Genomic DNA, 22710 nt, shown 5'->3' on the forward strand with positions numbered 1-22710 from the left:
GCACGGGCATTGTCCCCGACCTTAAAACGGAGTCCAACCGCGAAAAACTGAGTAGCCGCAGCACTGTTTACACTTCACGGTCACAAAAAAACAGCGAAACAGCTGACTGCAGCTGCCATCTTTGGACGTCCCTCCCCTTGCCGTGACAAAAAAACTTCATCGCGTTTAGTTTTCCAAAATACGTTCAAATAAGCACATAAACGATACTCTGATACAGTTTTAGTTCTTTAAAATGTGTTCGCAAGAACAGTTACGGTATTTGAATTAAAGGCCCCCTGCTTAACCGGAAGTACATAACGATGAAAGGGACACGAAAGGGACGTTTTCAAAAGGGACAGTTACAAGAATACCGCCCCAGGACGTTAGCACATTCAAAGCAAATTTTGCATTTTGCAATGGACAAAAGATATCGGACCAGACGGTCTATTGTTTCTCCCTTTGACACCCCCTATCTTCGCACCTGCTATAGGGACAAACTTGTAAGTGACGGGCCGTGGTGGCCAACTATTTATAAATATGTATGTAAAACAAAATGGCTTCTCTAAAAACAAAAAATTAATATACACCCACAAAAAAAAATGATTCGATTGTTGTGCTTCTCCTAAAACTGTGAAACTTAGAAAAAAAGGGCAGCTGTGTGTGTGTGTGTGTATATATATATATATATATATATATATTAAAAATTGGGGAAACAGGATTGCTCAGGGGGGCCAACAAGACCACATAAAAAAACACGCTGCATTATTTTCTTTGTACAAAAGCTATAAGTGGCTGAATTCACGCATTCGAGACGCGACTCCGTGCCATGCATTACGTTACTTCCAATACTTTTGTGACTCCGTGTGTTAATGAAAGAGTGTCTCTTCGCATTCTCCAGCAATACCAGGGTATAGTCAACCTTTTACGGAGTAAGCCACAACTTGTAATCAGTCAGAACCACTGCTCCTTCTTAATGGCTGCACTTCTGCCAGTAACGCATGCCGGACATTTCTGGGCATTTTAACAAAGAAATGTAGTCTGTCTTCAACGAGGGTATATGATATATTACCATTCAAACAACCAGCAAGCCGGCGAGTTTCTACGCAAGGGCGACCAAGATGCCAGTGCGCCCATCCTGGGAGGTGGATTCCACGATATCGTGAATGTATCGTGAGGCTGTGGAGAGAATCGGCTTCACTGGGCACCAGGCTGCCTGAACTCTGTTCTCCAGTCCCCGTGGATCAGTTCCGTGTAATATGCTTCACAGCACCAAGGGGGGCTGTGAAGCATATTACACGGATTTTTTTTGGGCTGTGTTTGATGGTGTGAACTGCAGAGCCTTGGCGAAAATGGTATCAGCGTTGCACATTTCAACTTTGTGCTGATGTAAATACCTCCGGGAGACTTGTATATGAAAGAAATGCTTTTGAATCTATCCAATTATTCATCGACGTCATCAAGCAAATTACCAAGCTCCTGTGCTATTTTACTTCAATAGATGCTGTCGTGCCAAAAAGCCCACTTTTCCTTGTTCAGTACCTTACTCATGCTGTGACCGTAACCCTATTATAATTAAATTTCACAGTGATCTTATGCATGCTGTAGGCATACTCTGGTAAAAGTAAACACTTTTTCAACAACGGGACACATTACAGTTCTTAATAAAAATTCTTAAAAAAAAAAAATGCCCCATTAAGAAAAAAAAAAAAAGAACTTCAGTTATCTGATGTTTTCTGAATTTTATAAACTACTGACGTTATGAAGGTATGTTTTGCAAGCAAAATGGTCAGCAATGCTACTGTTGTGTAGAACTACTGCCAGCAGAAACGCTTTTCCAAGGAGAAAGCCAGCTTTGTCTTTGCATGGGGCCTGTGATTACCATCACGTCAATCCCTCCCCTCTATTGCACCCACCTGGCATGGAGTCAGTTACGGCAGTGGAATACCGAGAAAGCTTTTTACTTAGTTACACAGCTCATTGTTATTGCTACAATAAAAATGACACTCACAAAGACACGCTTTTTTCCGCGTCTTGGTCAAAAGTGTAGCTCTTCTAGCACATGTCAGTGAAACATCACAAATAAAAAATGATTAAGATTGTGACCTTCTAATTCAGAAGGCCGTAAAGAGTTAAACATTCCCCAGTGTTGCCACAGAATGTGAACAGACACTCTTTTATAAAATAGTGATGTGGTTGGGTCGAGTCATTTTGGAGCAGCTTTTGGAGCAGCCAAAAGTAGGTTTTGGAGCAGCAAAATTGGATTTTGGAGCAGCCAGAACAAGCATTAAGATTTGAGAAATAATGCTTGAAGGGGAGCAAAACAACCGAGAAGAGCCCCAAAAGCAGCATCCTGGGCACACAGAAATGTTTGAACAAGTAAAATGTCTTCGGTGCAGACGAGTTTCTGCCACACAGATGTCTTCTAGCAGTGACCATAATGAACAGAACACAGTAAGATAATGTGGACAGTTTGATGTACGTACAAAACATTAGAACATTTTGAAGCAAGAAACAACTCCATGGCAATAAAACGCAACATGACTAGAGTAAGCAGAACATGTAATGAAACAAAACAGAAACCCACGCTTCTCTGGTTAAATATGCATGAAAGTAGAACTACCGTGACTGGTCCAAGGTTTTCTTTTGTGCCTTTTTGTCTAGTGCTGCCGCAATTCTTCTTTTACCCTCAGCTAGAAGAGACTGTCCACTTTCAACATCACCGAAGCTCTTAGACTTTATGCCGTGGCTAATTGCTCTGCACTCGTCAGCATTTCTTTTGCGGTCTCCAATTCTCGCAGGAGCCTGATTCGGCCATCGTGACTAGGACCAGCCTTGGCTGGGCCAAGACACCACTGCTTAGCTGCCTGAGCTGCTTCAGCTGCAATGCGCTCTTGGTAGTTTTCACTGAATGTTTGTACTGCTCTCAAAACCTCTGGTGTCACATTGAAGTGACTTGCCTCTCCTTCAAAGCACTTGGAGAATGAAACGGTGTGCCTGATGCCATTAACATTTTGTATCGTCAACGAAGCCCTTTCATTTTAAGATGCCGGCGGTTCTCACTGAAGCCCCTTTCCACACCCACATTTCTATGTAGAATGCCAAGCAACGCCTTCACTAGCCCGGCCAAGAGAGGGAATTTGGCTTTGTTTTCAGCCTCCTTCTGCTCAAAAATCTGCTGGCAATACTCGTCAATCTCTGTAGACGGATCTGATTCAACATGTTTGAGCTGGAGAAGCGTGTAGTCATCCATCAAAGTAAAGGCACCACAGGCTTTGATCACTTGCGGCAGCCTGGTAGCTAGTACCCTAAAATGAGCGCAAGAGGACCTCTCTTCCCTCAACTGTAGAAGCTTAAGAAGCGCAGGCTCTGCAAAATGACATTGTCGAAAGGCAGCCACAACAGAATGTACTGAGTGCATTTTATGTAAAAGCTTCTAGCGCCAAACCTAAATGTCTGTTTCTCTCCGGATTCCCAAGACGAAATTGCATGCTACATGTCCTCTCAGACTTCTACACTCGCTTTCCAATTTGCAGGGGACTAGGTTTGCAACAACAGCAACTCTCTGGCTTTCTTTGAGCGGTAAGACTGTCTTCATGAAGCGCCCACCTAGCTTGTGAAAGAGGGTCCCGATTGATTGATTGTAGGGTTTAACGCGCCGACGCAACGCAGGCGGTGAGGCGCGCCGTAGTGGAGGCACGGCCGCTCGATGGAAACTAGGTCCGGCCTGCCCATTCACGCGCCGCTAATGGGCAGGCGCGTGACAACGGAGTTGTCAGTTGCCGCCGCTACTTTCGGCGGGGGCGCCACACATCGGTGACGGCTCCCGCGGCCCTCGCTTCGGGGCGCCTACGGAATATCAACGGTTATCGTTCCTTTAAACGTCGTTCACTCGCGTTCTAACACACGTATCAGGGAAATAATAATACCACAATTTACGGCAAAGATATGTCTTCAATGCCTAAGAATTTCGTCTGTTTGATAGCGGTAATTCTTGTTCATGGTTTAAAAAGACGAGTGCGATGCGGCCGCTCCCGCAACCCAGTTCCCGCCATGTTCGGGAATATGACTGTACAACATGTTGCATCGCTAATTCGGTTTAAACACTGCCGCCCGTTTGTGCTGGAATATAAAACTCCATTACTGCTGCCATTCACCGTGCTAATTGAAGGACAATTTTAAAACGGCCATGTTTTAACTTTGCCAAACACAGGCTCAGCAGCCCCATCTCGTGTTTGAATTCAGGCACGTTAATTTTACTCCGAGCCAAATGTCCCGAAATGCCGTGAAATTGTAGGTCACATTTATTAGTAAACCGGTTATTTACTCGTTAAACAGGGACGTAAAATCCTTAGATGCACTGCGTACCTGATTGCTTTGCGTGAGAGAACACCTGTGTACTATCGGTATTGTGTTTGTGATTTGCTTTCTTCTTTCCATATTTCATTTGAATCGTGGTTTGATTTCGCGTGTGCGGTCGAGTTTTCCGTATGTGTGAAATCTGATGTGGGAAGTCTGATAGGCCGCTTGGGTGGATATTCATAGTTTTAATAAAAACTGCTTGGCAGTAAGAATTTCTGTATTTTTGCGTGATTCTATGTTGTCTAGCATTTACGCTGCTTGTCGTTTTTTTTAATGAACAACACAAAATTAGCTCAGCTTCCAGTTTTATTAATCTGTACATGTTAACTCCAGGAGGGTGGAACCGGAATTAACGCGGGCAAGCAACACGGTTGGAAGGATTAATGCGGCTTGCAGCATCGCGCGTCGGCGACGGGCGAGGGCTTGGAAGCGAAGTGTACGGTTGCCGTTTGTACTGGCGGTGGGGTGCCACGTATCGGCACAGACTCCGGTTTGGGTGCGAAAAGCAGCAGCGGTGGGAGTGTTGAAGTTCGCGTGAGCGCTTTGAGCTTTTCGTTTCGCAGAATTTCATGCACCGAGCGTGTAATATAGCGTACTAGTGTGCTCCTTGCTATGAAATGCTCAAGGCGTGTGCGTCGGCATCTCAAGTACGCAATCAATGGCAAGTGAGCACAATGGTTGCAGAAAATGAAACGATCGAACGTTCAATTTTGGGCCTAACTGTGAATGAAGAAAGAGATCAACCGCACTTACCGACAGAGGCAGACCCAATCTTGTACGCTCTCACGGACATGCATCATGCGGCCAACGTAATTTTGAGACTCGAGAATACCACACTTCGTTCGATCTGACAGGCTTTTTCGATAACACCAGGAGAAATGCCGCCGCCTTAAAATGAAAGCAAACAGACTAAACGAAAAACTACAAAAACTGCAAGAACGCTGCGACGAATTCCGCGAACAAGTGAAGTAGTTCGAGGAGGATCGCGCCGTTCAGGCAGCTTGACACAGCGGACAAATTTGTAAGCTCCTTTCAAACACCGTATTCCCGCACCTCGCAGACTGTCCGCTGATGTGGTGCGCCAGCAACAGGGACCCGTACCACTGTTACGAGCTGTGCGAAATGTTCTTGAAAGAGCTATTGAGGCCGCTAGCTCTTTGGAGAATGTACTGCAGCTTTCGCGAAAACATTTCTTGCCAAAGGTTTTCCGCTTGTAAAACGACTGCCGCGGAAACCGTAGGTTAAGATGACTTACATATTTTCTGACATACCCAATAAATCCCATTTTAAATGTTGTATTATATTTACCTTTTTATGTTCCAGCGATTTAATACAGTTTAATTTAACTTCCAGCTGTATATTACGTTGTGCGACTAGTGTAAATCAAAAAACGACTTCCGCCGTTTTACACAATTCCAACTGCATCCTGTACTCATTTCCGTGTTTTGGTTCCCATGTGAATAGTGTTCTTGTTGCAATAAATCAGTTCATAGTTGCGTTCGCTCTGTCCACTTCATTCCCGTGTCCTTCATCATTTTGTGTACCCTGTAACCTAACGCACAGTGTAACAATATTTCCAAAGCAAATGAACCAATGGACCCTAAAACGTATTAAGATTAGTCGAGTTTTCTTTGAAAACGCAGTTAAAGCAAGGTGTGAAAATAGTCATTCACATTTCTTCTTCTTCGCGCATTGAGAAATGGCCGTGTACGACACAGCGTGAAACGTTTATGTGATTTTCACGTACGCGCAGGTTATAAGCTGTTACGTAATAAACATAAATGCGGTTGCTCAGACTAGCTTGCCACGTCAAATATTATTCCTGAAAGCTTTGGGAAAGTCTTTAGAAAGAAATCCGCCTATTGCGCTTGACGTTAGCAATGCGCCACCTGCAAACGTCGCATGCGGTGCGCTAAAAGGAAAACAAATGCAGCGCTGAGCCTACTTCGGAAATACTAGTTAGTCCGTGACGCCTATATTCTGAGTTTCCGCGTCACGTATCACCGCATTTTGTAATAAATTATGAAGATGCTGACTTCGGCCGTCGGTGCAATCATGAACAACTTACACCGCATTGAAACCGTGACCACGGCCGGCAGCCGCCGCTCTTCGAGTCACCGATGATTAGCGCTACGACTGACGCTGCGGCGGAAAGGGAAACTAACGCCGTCACCGGCGGAGAGCCGCATTCGGCAGGCCGGACCTAGTTTCCATCGAGCGGCCGTGGTGGAGGGCTCAGGATTAATTTTGACCACCTGGGGATCTTTATCGTGCGCCGAAATCTCGTACACACGGGCGTTTTTGCTTTTCGCCTCCATCAGAAAAGCGGCCTCCGCGGCCGGGAATCGAACCCGCGACCTCGTGCTCAGTAGCGCAACGCCTTAGCCACTCAGCCACCGCAGAGGGTGAAAGAGGGTCCCCTATGATGATCGTTGAGTAGGTGGACCAACGGCTAACTTATTTGAAATGAAGACAAAAAAAATCAGTGAAAAAATTCACCACATTCTTCACAAAGAGTACAAAGAAAGCTTTATCAGAAAATGCTTTCCTGAAGCGCTCCTGTAGCGTTACTCCTGAACGACATGTTGAGTCAGACAAGATCACTTTCTTCGAAGCTCAAAACTGTTCAATAAACCGGCTTACAGCCTGTCCCAAATTAAGCCATCTTGAACTTTCGTCCCTTTCCTCTTTCCCGCTAGCTACCCTTGCAATGCCCTCTCCATCTTGACCCCTCGGAGCTAGTCACGTGAACTCCTGCCAAGCTTTATTGTCGCGCTCGACAGTGGGAGGAGCTTGCCGACTTGCCCCAATCGGGAGGCGCGCGCATCATGGCGGAAGTTTCGAAGCGCTCGAGACAGCCAGCTTGCTCACTGGAGATGTTTAGGCTTACTACCCCGGTAGATATTGCATGGGCGCTTTCACCAGCGGCGCAGATGATGTTTTGTAGTATCATTTCCACCCACAATATGAGCTCCTTTACCGCACAAGCAACCTCGTGTGTGCCTCGAGCAGCATTTTAGAGAGCCGTTAAAAGCAGTCGCTCGAGATCCCCACACCACTTACCGGCCGAAGCCACCGCAATGTTGCCGCCGCCGCCGCGCGTAGCGTGCGGGTGTTTCGCGGCATCGTCAGCGCGCGTGGCGTGCGCGGCACGTTTTCGAGAGCAGAAAACACTGCAAGATTCCCTCCTCTTCAACGCTCGTGGCGTAAAGAGCACGCCACATCAAGGAAGCCCGGCGAAACAAGCTTCGGCGCAAGATTGGCGCAGATTGCTTGAAATCAGAGTCCTTGTAGCAGGATTTGCCTCTCGGCGCAGTTAGGCGCAGCTATCACATCACTGCATTGTGTGCACGTTATTGGGACTTTTGTTACCACGTTTCATATCTACGCTTGCATCCACTGCTACACCCAATTTTAAAACCATAGCAGCGTGTGCAGCGAAAGTGAATGACCTTCGTACTGGTGGCGAAGAAACGAACGTGCCTTTCTGGTAGAATTTTCCTTTAACTCTTCCTAGACTTCTTTGAAGTTCTGTGGGCGCAGGAGTATCGTTCTTTCAAGGCTCAATCGGTCGTGCATGACAAGAGAATTTCCTAATTAAATAAACGGGCTACACACCACACGCCCCCTCAAGAGCACCAGCACACCTCCGCCCTCCTCCTCCCCACCCCCCCCACCCCCTTTCCACAATACGGGTGCGCGCTGATGTGATTCTTCCTGGATCCACAACTGCTACGTATACATTCTAAAATGTTGCATGAAGGATATTTATGAAGTACCGAAATAACCGAGGAATTATCTCGGTAGACACCTTTGCAATTTTTAGCCCATCTATCCTGTCGTAGCCTGAAACCATGCTTCAGTTTGATCATCACGATTGCTGTCGACCAAGGAAATAGTTTAACTGTGTCATTACTGTCCGCTTCATGCCGAAGCATGGTAGTCTTTGGTCTTTCTGTATGCGGGGCCGGTGCACTCTGGGAAACAAAATGCTGACTTGTTTCGGGTGTCGCACCACGCCCGAAGGTCATGCTGGCTCTGCACAGCTGCCCAATCCTCCGTTTTCTGGTGAACCAATGAGATAATTTCCAATTCCCGCATCTATAACGAAAACTACAAAACTCCTGTGCGCCCTATACATTCCAGAGCCGCCCATGCTCATGAACTGCAAATACTTTTTAATCGTTTAGCTTTAAAACCGGCAGTGTGTATACTCGGCTGAAAAATGGCAGCGCATGCGTCAGCTAAAAAAGTATGCCCTTTCATTAAAGTTTGAAACCAAAATGGTAGGACCAGATTATAACTTTCCTAAGATTTCCCGACAAAATTTAAAATGCAGCAATATTTTTCTCAGCTTGCACAGAACATGCCTAACCACAAGAGTATGGTCAGACATCGCCGTCTTTTAGTTATTTTTTTCTTGCTAAATATAAAGTTCGATACAGCATTGAATGGTGAACTTTTCAGTGGCTTGTTCTACCTCATCTGGGAGTGGTAACTAAAGGTGGTGGCTGCTCCAGAAAAGTTACTGGATAGTGCACGCCTTCAGGCAGACTATAGGGCATTTATGCACGAAGCATAGAAAACTTTACAGGTAATAATGCAACAATTTGAGAACACCAAGCTCATTACAGTAGACTCTACATTTGGGCTGTGCCGAAATGTCAACCAGATTCATTATGTTACAAAGCACAAGCTTCTCATGTCCAAAGCACAAGCTTCTCAGAGTGCTGTCCTTGAGTTTCATTCCTTCAATTTTGGAGAAACTCAAGAGCGGCCCTTTTTTTTATTCAGATTTTTAGTTACATTTTTTTTTTTGAAAAAGCGCAGCAGTAAGTCGTTTTTGTGTGTGTATATTTAAGTTTTCTCTACATAAGGCATGGCTCTGAAAACTATTTCTTTTAATTTTTAAGTAAACTTTGTGAAACTTGTCAGTCTTGCTGCTTTTTCACCACTGATTTCAAATACCGCATTAATTTTTTTAGTTGGTCAATTAGTTCCCGAGATAATTAGAGGTAATTAACCATTTTTGAAGGAAAAATAGTGAAAACAGTGCTAGTCGTAAAACTGTAATCTTTACATTTTCCAACGCTATGAACCGTGGTGAGCGCAATAAGACAATCACTTTTTTTGATGCATCACTTGGAACTGATTTCACAGCTCATTAAACTTCAGTGTTTGAAATGGGCACTCAAAATGGTTCCTTGCCACTGGTGCCACCAAGGTTTAATGAGCTTTAAGCCATTTTTTCATGCGTACGGAAATGTCATCTATCACAAGTTAGTCACCATTGCAGGTATGGAGATAGGGGTTGTCAAAGTGGGCCACAATCTAGCATCTGGTGCAATTTCACGAATTATTAACATTTTTTCCTCCATTGGAGAAGGCAAAATTTGGTTTGTGCGTTTATCATTCTAGTGTATTTTTTTTTTATTTCCAACAAATTTTAGACAGAACTCTCACACTTTGCCTTGTGCAAAGCCCCAAGCTGCAGCCACCAGATACAGTGCGCCACCCACGTCCCTCTCTTGCAAAGTACACACATAGAGAAAAATGGACTTCACTTTTGGGCTATTACCCTCCTTGCACATAACAACAACAACAACAAAAAGAAATGTGTGTGCATGCATAATTGAACTAGTGTGGAATCGGCCCGCTGCAAGCGTTGTGTCAGCTGGGCCACCGTTGGTGTTGCACCACTCTCACCCAACCCTGTAGCATCTGCAAGGGCAGCTCCATGTTGCTCGACCCCCTCGGACCCTTAGCAGAGGCACAGACAGAGCCCAGTTGGCTATGTGGGGTGTCTTGCCAGCGCAAACGGATGCTGCTTGGCACCCTCCCTGGCCAGCTGTGTCTGACTCATCGTCGATATCGAGCCCGCGGCACCTTCTACCTCGGTCAGAAACTGACGCGCGACGCGTGTGACAGTGGGAGGAGCTTGCCGACTTGCCCCAATGGGGAGGTGCGCACCTCATGGTGGAAGTTTCGAAGCGCTCGAGACAGCCAGCTGGCTCAGACAGATATTTAGGCTTACTACCATGGCAGATGTTGCACGGGTGCTTTCATCTTCTGCTGCCGAGTGGAATGCGTGCATTACACATAATTCAGGACGAGAAATGCTTCTGCTAACCAGAGGTGGCAAACACCGTAGGTGCCATTCTCAAAAGCATTTGGAGGGAAGGAGTCCCTATCGTAGACACATCCTGACTGCTTGTTGGGGACTGAGGAGTTGCCCCACAACACTGGAAGGCTCTTGAGACAACACGCCTCAGACACTAACAAAATGTTGCTCACACGATTGCCGTCCCCAATGTGTGTCATGTAGGTGAACCGTGGGCTAAAGAAGGCCAAGACCAGCAATAATAATAGTAATCAAAAAATCCTGCAAGAACAAAAATGTGGAGGAATGCGAAATAACTTCTCAGTGTAAGAACAACCTAACAATGCATGTTAGGATTCCCTAGGGAAGTAAACCGGAACAGACTTTGTCATGAACAGGGTGGTTAAAGGGAATGCAATAACATGATGCAATTTTTTTCCAGATCCCTCCACATCAGCATTCTTCCCCCACAGAGCAATAGTGACTCCACTGCTCCTCACCGTGCGAAACAGGAAATTCAGCCAGATGCGAATAAAAGGTCACCATGCTCACTCACCTAAGCAAAAAGCCCAGGTCCCAAAGTATGCTGTAGGCAAATGTCTGCAAAGGAGATGGAAACGACAGATGTAAGGCGAGCAGCAAGGGTGTTTTTGTTTCGTTTAGGCTTTTATGCCAGTGAAAGAAGAAAGAAAGAAAAAAAAAAAAAACAAACAAACAAACATGGGGATCCTTACATACACCACTGATTATGTACAGTAAAAGCAAAGATGTGAAAATTTAAGGTGTTCCACTCACACCAAGGGCACACCTTATTCTACTTTGTAAATGAAATAATTAACTGTTTACCTGCCACTCACCCATACTACACCTTTGCAGCGTTCATTTTTTGTTTGTACACCCCAAGACGAACATGACTGGGCACAATTATCACCGAAAGAATTGCATCCTGCTATGTAACCCTCATTGTTTGCACCTTTACCCAGTATTTCACCTGCCATTTTTGACTGCCTCCCCCTCCAGTCCCTCCGAGGTCCAGAGGGACCGGAGGTCCCTCCGAGGCTGGGTCATGCAGAAAAATTCGATTCGATTGTAGGGTTTAACGCGCCGACGCAACGCAGGCGATGAGGCGCGCCGTAGTGGAGCGCTCCGGATTAATTTTGACCACCTGGGGATCTTTAATGTGCGCCAAAGTCTCGTACACACGGGCGTTTTTGCTTTTCGCCTCCATCAGAAAAGCGGCCGCCGCGGCCGGGAATCGAACCCGCGACCTCGTGCTCAGCAGCGCAATGCCTTAGCCACTGAGCCACCGCGGCGGGTGTCATGCAGAAAAAGCTTAGCATTGCCGCGGTTATCCGGTCACCGCTATATGAAGCCACGCCGATGACGATCCCCAGCGCAATATTTCACTGCACTATCACCCCCTTTCATGCATTCGTAAACTGATTTTCAGCAATAGTCCTGCTCTGGCATGCGGTGACAAGTTTTAGCAGCTGTGCTGTATGCCCAGTCGTGCATACACCGCACAGTGGGCTCCTTGTCGACCGTGCAGGCAGAGAGATGCTTGCCGGGGTCACACGTGTAGCGATGTTTCCGCCTGCCGAGATGGTCCATGTTATTCGGCATTATTCATGTCTTGTAAATGATGTGCTACAGCCACAAACTCGGCTAGGCTCATATGACGGATGGCGACGACCGACATTCGTCCCTACTAAGATACACTGTGCCGCTGGAGCAGGAGCGTCGCTCACCAGAACCGCTGAAACATGCACCTGCATTTCGCCAGAGCCCGGAACACTGATTGGCTGCTGCATTTAAGGAAACCAGCCAATAGCGGCACCATAGTCATTGGCACCAGCTGCGTCACAGAGGCTGCATTGGAGTAGCAAATTTACATCAGAGTTGGTCATAAAGGCGATGGGGATTGATTAAAAAAAAAAGGAAGATCTTTTTTGTACATTTATGTGGCCCTTGCTATACACAGAGGTGTAATATTTGGCATATGTTGTCGTGAACACGTAATCTAGCAATTGCGCAGTTGAAACCGCAACCTTCGGAAGCCTATTAGGGCCCCTTTAAGCTTGCTCTGAACAAAAGGGGGCACAGGAAGAAACACACGAACCAGCACACTCTATCAACTGATTTTATTGGTTTGAAGAACTTAAAGAACACTGAAGGCAACCAGCAAGTTGGTTTCAAACAAAAGTTCAACCTTCCCAAAGAAATTGTAGTGTTGATGCGGTGCCAAAAGGTGCCTTAATTGCTGAGAAATAGCAAATCACACGCTGCTCAAATGTGGCACAAACAGCGACCCTCTGTCTCTGTTTGTGCCATATTTGATTTCTCGTTTGACTTAGTTCGTTATGTGATGCCGATCAAACATTATTCGAATGTGATGCAAACAGCGACTGCAGTCGCTGCTTGCATCACATTCGAATAATGTTTGATTAGCACTTGATTTCTCATTTGATTTAGTTTGTCTAGTGTTTGATTTCTCATAACATAGGACAGGTTGAACAGTGACTGCAGTCGCTGTTTGTGTCACGATAAACTGAAAGCAAGTGAGGCAGTGGTAATATATAGCGGTACAGAAGCAACCAAATACAACGCTACCACGCACGCAGTGGTTTGGTCAGTTTCAGTCAAACCAGTTGTGCTTTCCCAACTTCCATGTGTTTTGCAGCTCCAGACCACTAAGCAAAATGTTTCTTCGTGGGACCCGTCATCAGTATTGATGCTTTGTTGAAGAAAAACATATTGCCCTTTTGAGGCCCCGTGAATTTCGGCGTCGAACCATTCACTTGTGCGTAGCTCGCACACTTCCTCAAAAAGCGGTATTGCTGCCCCAAGCACGGATGAGTAGCACCATCTAGCAGCAGCTAGGAAAGACGTTGCATGGTATAGCCATGGTGTCTTCATCTCTTCGTCATTTGCTACCTTATTTAAGAAAAAAAAAACTACGTGTATGAGTGGTATATTCGTATTCTTGGTGAGCTAATCTATCAATATAGAGCAACCTGTATTTTGACTTCAGTGTACCTTTAAACTGCAACATCACAGAATACCCTTTACAGCGCACACGGCAAACACGTGAAGTACTTTGGAAACTACAGACTCGAGAACAGCAACATTTCCTTAGCAATATTTCCAGAGCACTTCGCATGTTTGCTGTGTGCACTGTAAAGGGTTTTCTGTGATGTTGTCGCGTAGTTTAACGCCTTCTTCGAACCAATAAAATCAGTTGCTAGAGTGCGCTCGTTTGTGTGTTTCTTCCCGTGTCCGTCTTGTTCAGCGCAAGCTTAAGGGTGTTTTGAGCCCTTCTGTTCACTGAAACCTGCTGGAACACACCCCTGCACACACACCCCTGCACAACCCCCAAATCGATATGTAAACTCAGGAATGTCGTGCCTGTGCATCTAACCCACTTAATATCGAAGCGCCATCAAGAAGTAATTGTCATATTAGATAATTTCTTTAACCAGGGTTAGCATTCAACAGAGAAGCATTTAATGGTGTTGCCCAGCATTTAACCAACCCGAAATGTAAAAGCACAGCCATGGAGACTATGCGGAGCACACACCAACACAGTGAACGAAAATTTGACACCCACCTCAAACACGCTGTAGGGCTTGTCCTAGACCAGGATTCAACTGCAAAGTTTGTGAGAAAGCTGTATAGCTTTCCTTTGTAGCCCTACGGCTGCACTTGAGGTGGTTGTCAAATTTTCCTCCACAGAAACTTACCCCACCTTGGGGACTTCCCATAAATCTGGTCTGGTCTGGACTCAATACAACGTGCAGGAAAAACCAATGCCTTCGAAATGAGAAGAAAGCCTTCGCCATCACCTTGACTTTCTTCTGCTTAAAGTAATTTCGAGGTTTTGCATTATTGCAGAGATTTTTATTTCTTAAATCTTGGTGATTAACAGGAGTTAGAGGATCTAGACTATCAGACTCTACACTGATACCGTGCAAAAGCTTTGTTTAAAACCTATGAAAGCCACGCTCCTTGCCCCTCTTATCTTTTGAGCGAGCTGGCAGCAGAAGAGTGGCAGTTGCAAGGATAGACTGGCCATGCAGAAGGCAGAAGTCATTAACGTTTTCTGACAGTTGGAAAGATAAAAGACCCGCCGGTGCATGCAACTTCTTTCATGTAAAAAAAAAAAAAAAAAAAAAAAAAAAAAAAAAAAAACATTACCCGCCAACCCCCAGCTTTCACACATGCCTCCAAATACTGCAGTTCGAGTTGCCTGCAGCTGTCAGGCTCAATTGTTATAACCAGTAATGACAATGACTCCACTTTCATTTTTATATCCGATATATTGTAACTGGTACTGTAATAAATAGGTTGAACTGTACTCCAACACTGAGGTGCCATGATAAGGATAGTTGATGGAGTGCCAAGTTAAGGGGCTCCTATGCTAGATGCACCGCTATGGGAACAGCAAGCATTGCTGTACAATCACAAACATTCCCTAACCACTTATCTTATACTTATCTTGCACTTTCTGGGAGGCAAGGTGAATGATGAGCATTGCAACAACGAGTTCCAATACAGTATGAAAACTCGATTCGGATAAATTTACGATACCTAGAGCTGCCAACTCCCCCGCAGGCAGTGAGCAAAAGCAGCGTTACTGGTCATGTGTAGTTACTCAAACGAGTCTCTCCCCTTGAGACCAACAACCTCTCCAGTGGCCCAGAATGGACTATGACACAGGAGAGAGAGAGAGAGAGAGAGAGAGAGAGAGAGAGAGAGAGAGAGAGAGAGAGAGAGAGAGAGAGAGAGAGAGAGAGAGAGAGAGAGAGAGAGAGAGAGAGAGAGAGAGAGAGAGAGAGAGAAGAGAGAGAGAGAGAGAGAGAGAGAGAGAGAGAGAGAGAGAGAGAGAGGAAGCGCTCACCTGTAGGAGCACGATGAAGAAGAGGAGGCCGCAGGCGGGCACGACGTGGAAGCGGGCCAGCACGGCCACGGAGCCCCCGAGCTGCCCGATTAGGTTGACCAGGACGAAGAGCGAGGCCAGGAACCAGCCGCAGCCCCACGAGTGGTTCATGTAGTCCCGCTGGTCCCCCCCACTGGTACCACATGCGGCAGCCATCCTCCAGGAACGTGCTCACCAGGCAGAAGCGGCCCAGGTGCGGCAGCACGTGCTTGCCCCGCCTCAGCACCTGCACATCAGCACAAACCACACTGCTAATGGGCTGTGTCCCAGTAACTGCTCCGAGAATACGTACACATCATGTAGGTGCGATTAGAAGCATCACTAGCTCATGCTAATGGTAGGTTTACACAAGGATCACACTGCCAGTATTGTTCAATATCAGCTCTGGGAACAATTTATTTGTTGTTTTCAAGTGTCCAACAACACAATCTCGCCCTTCATCTACAGGTAGACAAAACCATTTTGCTCACCTACTGCCGGAAAAACAAAGTACGAGACAAGTGGAGTACGGAAATGCAAGTTTTGTTCCGTGCCACTGGCATTATGTTGTGTTTTTCTTTTGCTGCTTTAATAAGTCGAGTACTTCTGAACATTTGCTTGTTTCCCACTGAGCGGAACTGTAATGCCCTGTAAGACACTATTAGATGGTTGCTCCTGAAAGTGTCCATTTTTTTCTAACACCTGCCCATTTCTAGCTCCTTATAGCCAAAAATTTCCCGCCCTAGTCTCAAGTCAGTGCAACGTGCCCCCAGAAACCAGGGTATCAAACTGGTGCTGAACCCAAACCAAAAAGTGAACCACAACTGTTGCAACAAAACTGACTACAAACCCAACTGCGGTTTGTGCCTGGCTTCCTCAACTAAGAAGAAAACCCGTTGACATAGCAGTTACCAGTTCATAACAAAGTGGTTCCTGCTCCTGATGTCAACAATCCATGGTCAACATAATTTGGCACATTCCTCTTGAACGTTCTCTCATCAGAAAAGCTGCAAAGTCAATTAACTACCCTATTAATTGCTCAGCTAACAAACTTTCGAAACGGATCAGCGGGAGAAAATGGGACATGATCTAAGTAAGGCACCTATCCAGCACAGGCTGGCACGAGTTCGGCGTCTGTGAGAACAATCACGGAACAATCAGGGAACGTGAATCACCTCACTACAGGAGAAGAATGCCGACCAGTCAAAGTAGTAGCTGCTGCGCCCTCCAGTAAGTGTCAACCTCACACTGCTTTAACAGGGTTCGCACAGGCTTCAGAGACAAGAATCCAAGGATATTTAAGAACTTTCAAGGCCCCATCAATGCATTTTCAAGGGTGATGGTCAGCACGTTTTCCCACCTTTTACTATTGTTCCGCTCACACGCTCATTTCCTTTTTTAGGTTAAAAAAAGAAAAGAAAAAGGGCTTTCACAAAAACCTCTTTTGGTACAACTCCACTCTTTAGAAATGAGCAAGCGTAGCACTACCAACAACAATATTGAAGTAACTTTACATAGGCCATGCCCTTTTGAACATATCAAGGCAGCCTGGAACTTAAATCAGTAGTTCCCCTGAATTGATTGATTTGTAGGGTTTAACGCACCGACGCAACGCAGGCGATGAGGTGCGCCGTAGTGGAGGGCTCCGGATTAATTTCGACCACCTGGGGATCTTTAACGTGCGCCGAAATCTCGCACACACGGGCGTTTTTGCTTTTCGCCTCCATCAGAAGTTCCCCTGAATTCCTGTGTTCATCAAGAGGGGGGAGGAAGGATAGACGAGTATTGATTCTTCCCACCATCACGCAAGGTGTCAAAATGAAACCTTCCAGTAAAAGCATGTAGGAGCTACATGCATCGAGTTCTCCCATTCCATGCTTATCTGTGTTATTTCGTCCTGGAGTGTCAGCACAATCTGTTTTTGAGGAGTGGTGAGGTGTGGTGAGGCATAACGACAGAAAGATAAGCAAAATGAACAACAGGACGAGACAATGAAGACAGCAGCACGAAACATAAGCCTCTCCTAAGTCCTATGCATGGTTTCATTCCACATCATTCCACACGAGCCCTTGTATAACAACTGCACTCCCAAGCTGGCTTTAAACTGTTGAAAAATGTTTTTTGTGGGGGGTGTGCTGGGCAGCACTGATAAGCCATGAAAGTGAAAAACAGGTCCCATGGTTGGGCCGTTTCTTTGTTGCCCAAAGAATTCAAGGGTTTTCAAGGAGAAGAAAAAAAATTCCAGGCTTTTCGATTTCAAGCGCTTTCAGGAACCTGTACGAACCCTGACTCACCAGTAAAGCTGTGGGGAATTCTCCCAACGCTTGCAGGGTGCATGGAAAGGAAAATATTTTTGGCACAACGCCCACATTTCCAGCACTGTCATCACAGGTAGGTTAAACATCCACACAATTATTTATGACCTCTTGTTTTGGTGTCATCGCACTACATTCCAATGTATACCATATTCTAGGGCGCAAATTTCTATGTACGTAAGCATTACAACGCATCAATAATTTGGCCAAGCTGTAGCCGCTTCTTTTATACACTGAAATCCTATTATATTTCAAGCCCTACCACAGGGTGGTAGGGCTTGGGAAGCACACACTCATGCAAAGCACGACGCAAACTCTGGAAACAGCGCAAGGAGCCCCGTTTTCTTACTGGAAGAGTTCTCAAGCAGGAAAGGACCTTGGCGCTTGCTTTTGCTTGCACATAAATACAGTCGAACCTGGATATATGAATTATAAGGGGCATTGCAAGACAGCTCAGCATAATCACCAATTCCATATACAAATTATGCAACATGCACAAAACATTTCCAAGGCAACACTCACACTGTCTCATAACCAATTCGTTAGAGTATAGGAGTTCATACATACAACCAGGTTCAAGTTAGTTCAATGTTTCTCACGCAGTTCATTAAAGTTCAAGTTGCACCAGCCAATAATTGCAGAAATACCAGTGTGAAGAAGTCTGATGCACCATACACGTTCAGTGGTCTGAGCTGGTACATTGACCACTAAACTTGCCATTTCAATCAAGCTAAAACTGTACCAGAACACCATTGCTTTCTTCAGCCAGAACTGGAACCACATTCGCATATTTTTCGGTTCAACAACCTTGTGGAAAAGTTCTGGACCAGGGGGCTACAATTCATGCTCTTCAGTTTCAGTGTAACCTTACAACTGCACCCACGCTGCTGACTGTACTGCTAGAGTCACTGGAACATTTTCACACACGGCAACCTATTTCCCCAATGCTAGGGAGGTCTATGGCTGAACAGGCCCATCCTAGCTTGTGTTCACAAGAACCGCAGTGCAGTTGCTGTGCACTGCACATCAGCTGCCATGCACCTGGCAATCGGTTGAAAGATATAGTGCTCCGATTAAGCTCCTTGTGGCTCTAGCCACTGCCGGCATGGTATTTTCACATCGCTCATAAGCAAGCTCTCACGGCTAACAGCAACCGCCTACTCGCCACTTTGCTTGGCCATATACAATGGCTGCCCCAACAGAAATATGTCGATGGTAGGTCTTCAGTCATTTTCCGTAAATAACAGGTTTGATGGTAGAGAGAAGGCAGCATCCACCTGCAACCTGCACTTTATTATTGGTATTTTTCCTTCAACACGTTTCAACATTGTGGCAGAATTAAACGAATGAAGCTTGCCCAGTGGCCAACCAATCAAATTAAAGGCTTCCTCCCCTTTTGGTGTGCACCAAAATGGTCTTTCTGAGAGTGACGCTGCCCATGAAAGCCCAGAACTGTGACAACGAACAATGCAGGCTCAGCAGGGTGCCTGCGATGCCCACCAGCTTTTCAACCAGATGGGACACCCTTGCTGTACTGCCTTCTGCCTAAACTGCTCCCTGATGGACAGACAGGCTTATCTAGGGGGCTAACACAGCTCCTCCCACAACTGTCTCTGGGGGAAAATTTCGCACAAAGGAGATGTCCCCCCCAAAAATACCTTCCGACACAGGTTCACCGTCCCCATACAAAACTTGCAGTACATCCAGGGGAGCAGATTTTCCATTTGTGACGGCTGCCACGAGGTTTAAATGGCTCCAGTTTTGCCACAGCTGGTTGCTCTTTCTGTAGCCTGGCTTCTGGGGCGGTATTCTCGAGTTTTGTCCCTTTTGCGCCCCTTTTAAAATGGTCCCTTTTGGCAAGCCCTGATTGGCTAAAAGCAAACAACCGGAAGTGACGTAACGCAAGCGCGGTAAACCTACTGCCAACGCTCATTGCTTAACCGGAAGTACGTCACGGGAAAGGGGCGCAAAAGGGACGTTTTCAAAAGGGACAGTTACGAGAATACCGCCCCTGGACTCACTAACACTTTTTTTTTCTCCTCTGAGTGGTGCACTGTTCCCTCTACAAGTGGGAATCATAACACGCGAGCTCTGGAAAAAGACAACTGAGGCTTTTTAAATGTGTCCCCCAGAAATTAAAAATAAAAGAAGGCACTCGCTGCAGAACACTCCTTTGAAGATGGCACCGAGATTGCGGTTTCATTTTCCTTTTGTTTAAAAAAAAAAAAGCGGTGGAGCAGAACAAGGAGAAGGGGGTGCTGCAGATGGCGCTCGCATTTGACCTTGATGGAAGCAGGAAAGTCTGGCAACTGACAGGGTGGGTGGAGCGATTTGCTTCAGCACCCTAAATGTTTTTTTTCCCCAAGAATTTCTTTTTTTTTTTTTTTTTCAGCCAGCAACTGCTCGAAATCACCAAGAAAATATCTGTACTTGCTCACACGAAACGTCTGTCCAACATGGCCCAGAAAAAATACGCTTGCATTTCTACGTCCCCTCAGTCAAGCCAAAAATTTGATTTCGTAGCTTCTGACTAGTCTAAGCTAAGCAAGGGGGCAGGAATTTCCCAGGGCAGGTTCCTAGGTGTCTAAGGTGAACTCAAACTCAAATTGGGCTTTTGCGAACCAAAGCTCCACCCGGGCTACAGGCACATGTTAGTGAAGGGCTACGGATTAATTTAGACCACCCGAGGATCTTTAGTGTGCGCTAAAATCTCGACACACAGGCATTTGTTTTTCACCTTCAACAGAAACTTCAATGACTGCCGTAACCAGGAATCCAACCTACCAGCGCACACTCTCCTACGAAGAGATAATTGTGCTAACGCTAAGAGTTTTTATTTTGCCTTTACTTAGGACAGCTGGTGGTGGGCCTGAAAGTTATTCAGGTGCAGCTTTTTTGTTGTATGCGTTGTGTCTGTGAAAGCATTAGCGTAGTTGCTTGACCCCACTGTTCAGTCTGCTCGAGCAATATCAGCTTGTTCAGCAAGTAATGTGCTTGCTGATGAAGACCTCGGGTTCAGCCAGCACTCTACCCACTGTGCAGCCATCGAAGGTGAAGCGTCAGCATGGGGCTTTCCACGCCCTTTCCGCAACCCCTGGAAGCTTCACACGCGCACATTAGCATAGCGCATCCAAGGACGTGCAGTTAAAATGCAAGGCAAGGTTGCTGCTGAACAACTGTGCCTTGAAGCACCCACGTTTCACTTCAGTGTTGCTGCCTGTTGCCACTTCTAGCTTGGCACGCAGGTCATAGCCCACTGCTCTTGATGGGACTATATGACGCGACCTGAGTGAGGAGCCCGGAGCCAAGAAGCGCTCTGATTGGTGAAAGCGGGTTGGTGTGCCTTACAAGGCAAAATGCTGAGATCCTCATGCACTGAGCTGGCAAGCACAAGGTTTCAAACAGCGCATGTACCCCCTGAAATGTCACAAAGCGCAATGCACCTGCAAGGCACTGGAGGCCTCTGGATGAATTTTGACCCCCTGGGGATCTTTAACCTGCACTTAAATGTCGAGATAGCCATTTTTGCTCTTCACCTCCATTAGCAAAACAGCCAGCATGGCCGGGTTCAAACCCACGTCCATGGGCTCAGCTCCACGATGCCTTAGCCACTGAGCCGCCGCGCCGGGTTAAAACTGTTTCGTTCTTTTCTATGGAAGAATAGTGATGGCAGGAGCATGCCATCATGAACACCAGGCTTGACACTGGCGATTCAACGTAAGCGAAACAAGTGGCCATTTGTTTCTCTAATTTTCTGCAGATTAGACAAAGAAAGTAAGCGATCCAGCACCCATCAAGTATAGATGACCAAACAAGATTCTCATGAATTTCTCTTAGAATCGGTGCGTACAGTGACAGCAATGAAAACACAAACTGTTCATTATGCCAACAGGATGAATAAAACGTTGGTATCCACTGGAGAAGAGAAACCGTATGACAATTGCTAGCAATCTTTGTTCTGCAAAAATGCAAGATATGACGACGACACGCTGACACCACCCGACAGTGATGTAGTGAATGTCAGCCACATGTGCACTTCTGTGACACTCGCCTCACAGTGCCTCAACGTTAACCCGCTGCAGAACATACGTCATTCCCAAGCTATGCTGGTCGTCTCCCCTATCAAACTTTTCCAGCTGCAAACGAACACTTCAAAGTGAATTCCACATATGCTCTCATTGCTATTTTTTTAGCCGAAAAAGTCAAATGCTATGCAAAAGCCAAGGACGAGTGTAGGCCCTCGTCCTCGAGGCTGCCCAATCCTGGAATCAGAGAACGCACTGCCTAGTGCTGTGATAGCAAAACCCACTTTTTTTGTTCCGATTAAAACGCAAAGCTGGCATAGTCGGCTGATGTTCATGATGGGTGAAAAAAAAAAAAAAAAACAGCGCCAAAAGACGAGGACTGGAACGAAAACAAGATGGCCTTTTTTCGTTTCAGTTTCTTTGCGCAGTTTTTTTTTTTTTTCTTCTGCAGTGTAACCTAATTACCCTAGGGTATTTGGTTTCCACTGCTCTTGGTGCACGGGAACCAAAAAATAAACGGCAGCAATCCTACACCGACAGGAACGCAAGTGCGCCCACGTTTAAACCCGAGACTGATCTGTGCGGCCATCGAAGCGTTTGGATGCTCAGACGGTGTCAGACACACCGATCATCTCGAAACCTCGCCACACCTGGAGGGAACCTAACGGATGCGTAAGCAATGCGAAGCGCACAGCTCGAATGGCGACGGGAGAAAAAATACCAGGCAACATTCGTGCCGTCGGATTCTACCTGCGTCGCGACGCAACATCTAATGCGGCGTGGGACGCGACTGTTCCTGGGACGCTCAAACGGATCGAGCCGGAGGTCAGGCCATGCGGGCGTGAGATGCAGGTGCCGGCGACAAGGCCGGATTGCCCAGATGCGCTATGATGCGATCGCGGCAGAGCAATGCACTCGAACCCCTGAACGGGCCGCTTGCCACGTCGGCGTCAACTTCGAGCCGCCCTGCCGCTGGGACGGAGGGAAACTGTTTTCGAGCTCGAATCACGGCCGCCT

General features: G+C 46.4%; 1 protein-coding gene across 1 annotated transcript in view; it reads right to left on the reverse strand.

Moving 5' to 3' along the window:
* The window catches only part of LOC144175288 (surfeit locus protein 4 homolog), a 41028-nt gene that overhangs the window by 18037 nt on the left and 281 nt on the right, over positions 1 to 22710 (reverse strand). The window contains 3 exon segments of the mRNA XM_077704377.1: positions 10995 to 11038; positions 15336 to 15503; positions 15505 to 15600. Coding sequence (XP_077560503.1) covers positions 10995 to 11038; positions 15336 to 15503; positions 15505 to 15600 — 308 coding nt within the window.

The sequence above is a fragment of the Haemaphysalis longicornis genome, unplaced genomic scaffold (assembly GCF_048455015.1).
Source record: "Haemaphysalis longicornis isolate Haplotype H1 unplaced genomic scaffold, Haemaphysalis longicornis Haplotype H1 scaffold_1, whole genome shotgun sequence".
NCBI lineage: Eukaryota > Metazoa > Arthropoda > Arachnida > Ixodida > Ixodidae > Haemaphysalis > Haemaphysalis longicornis.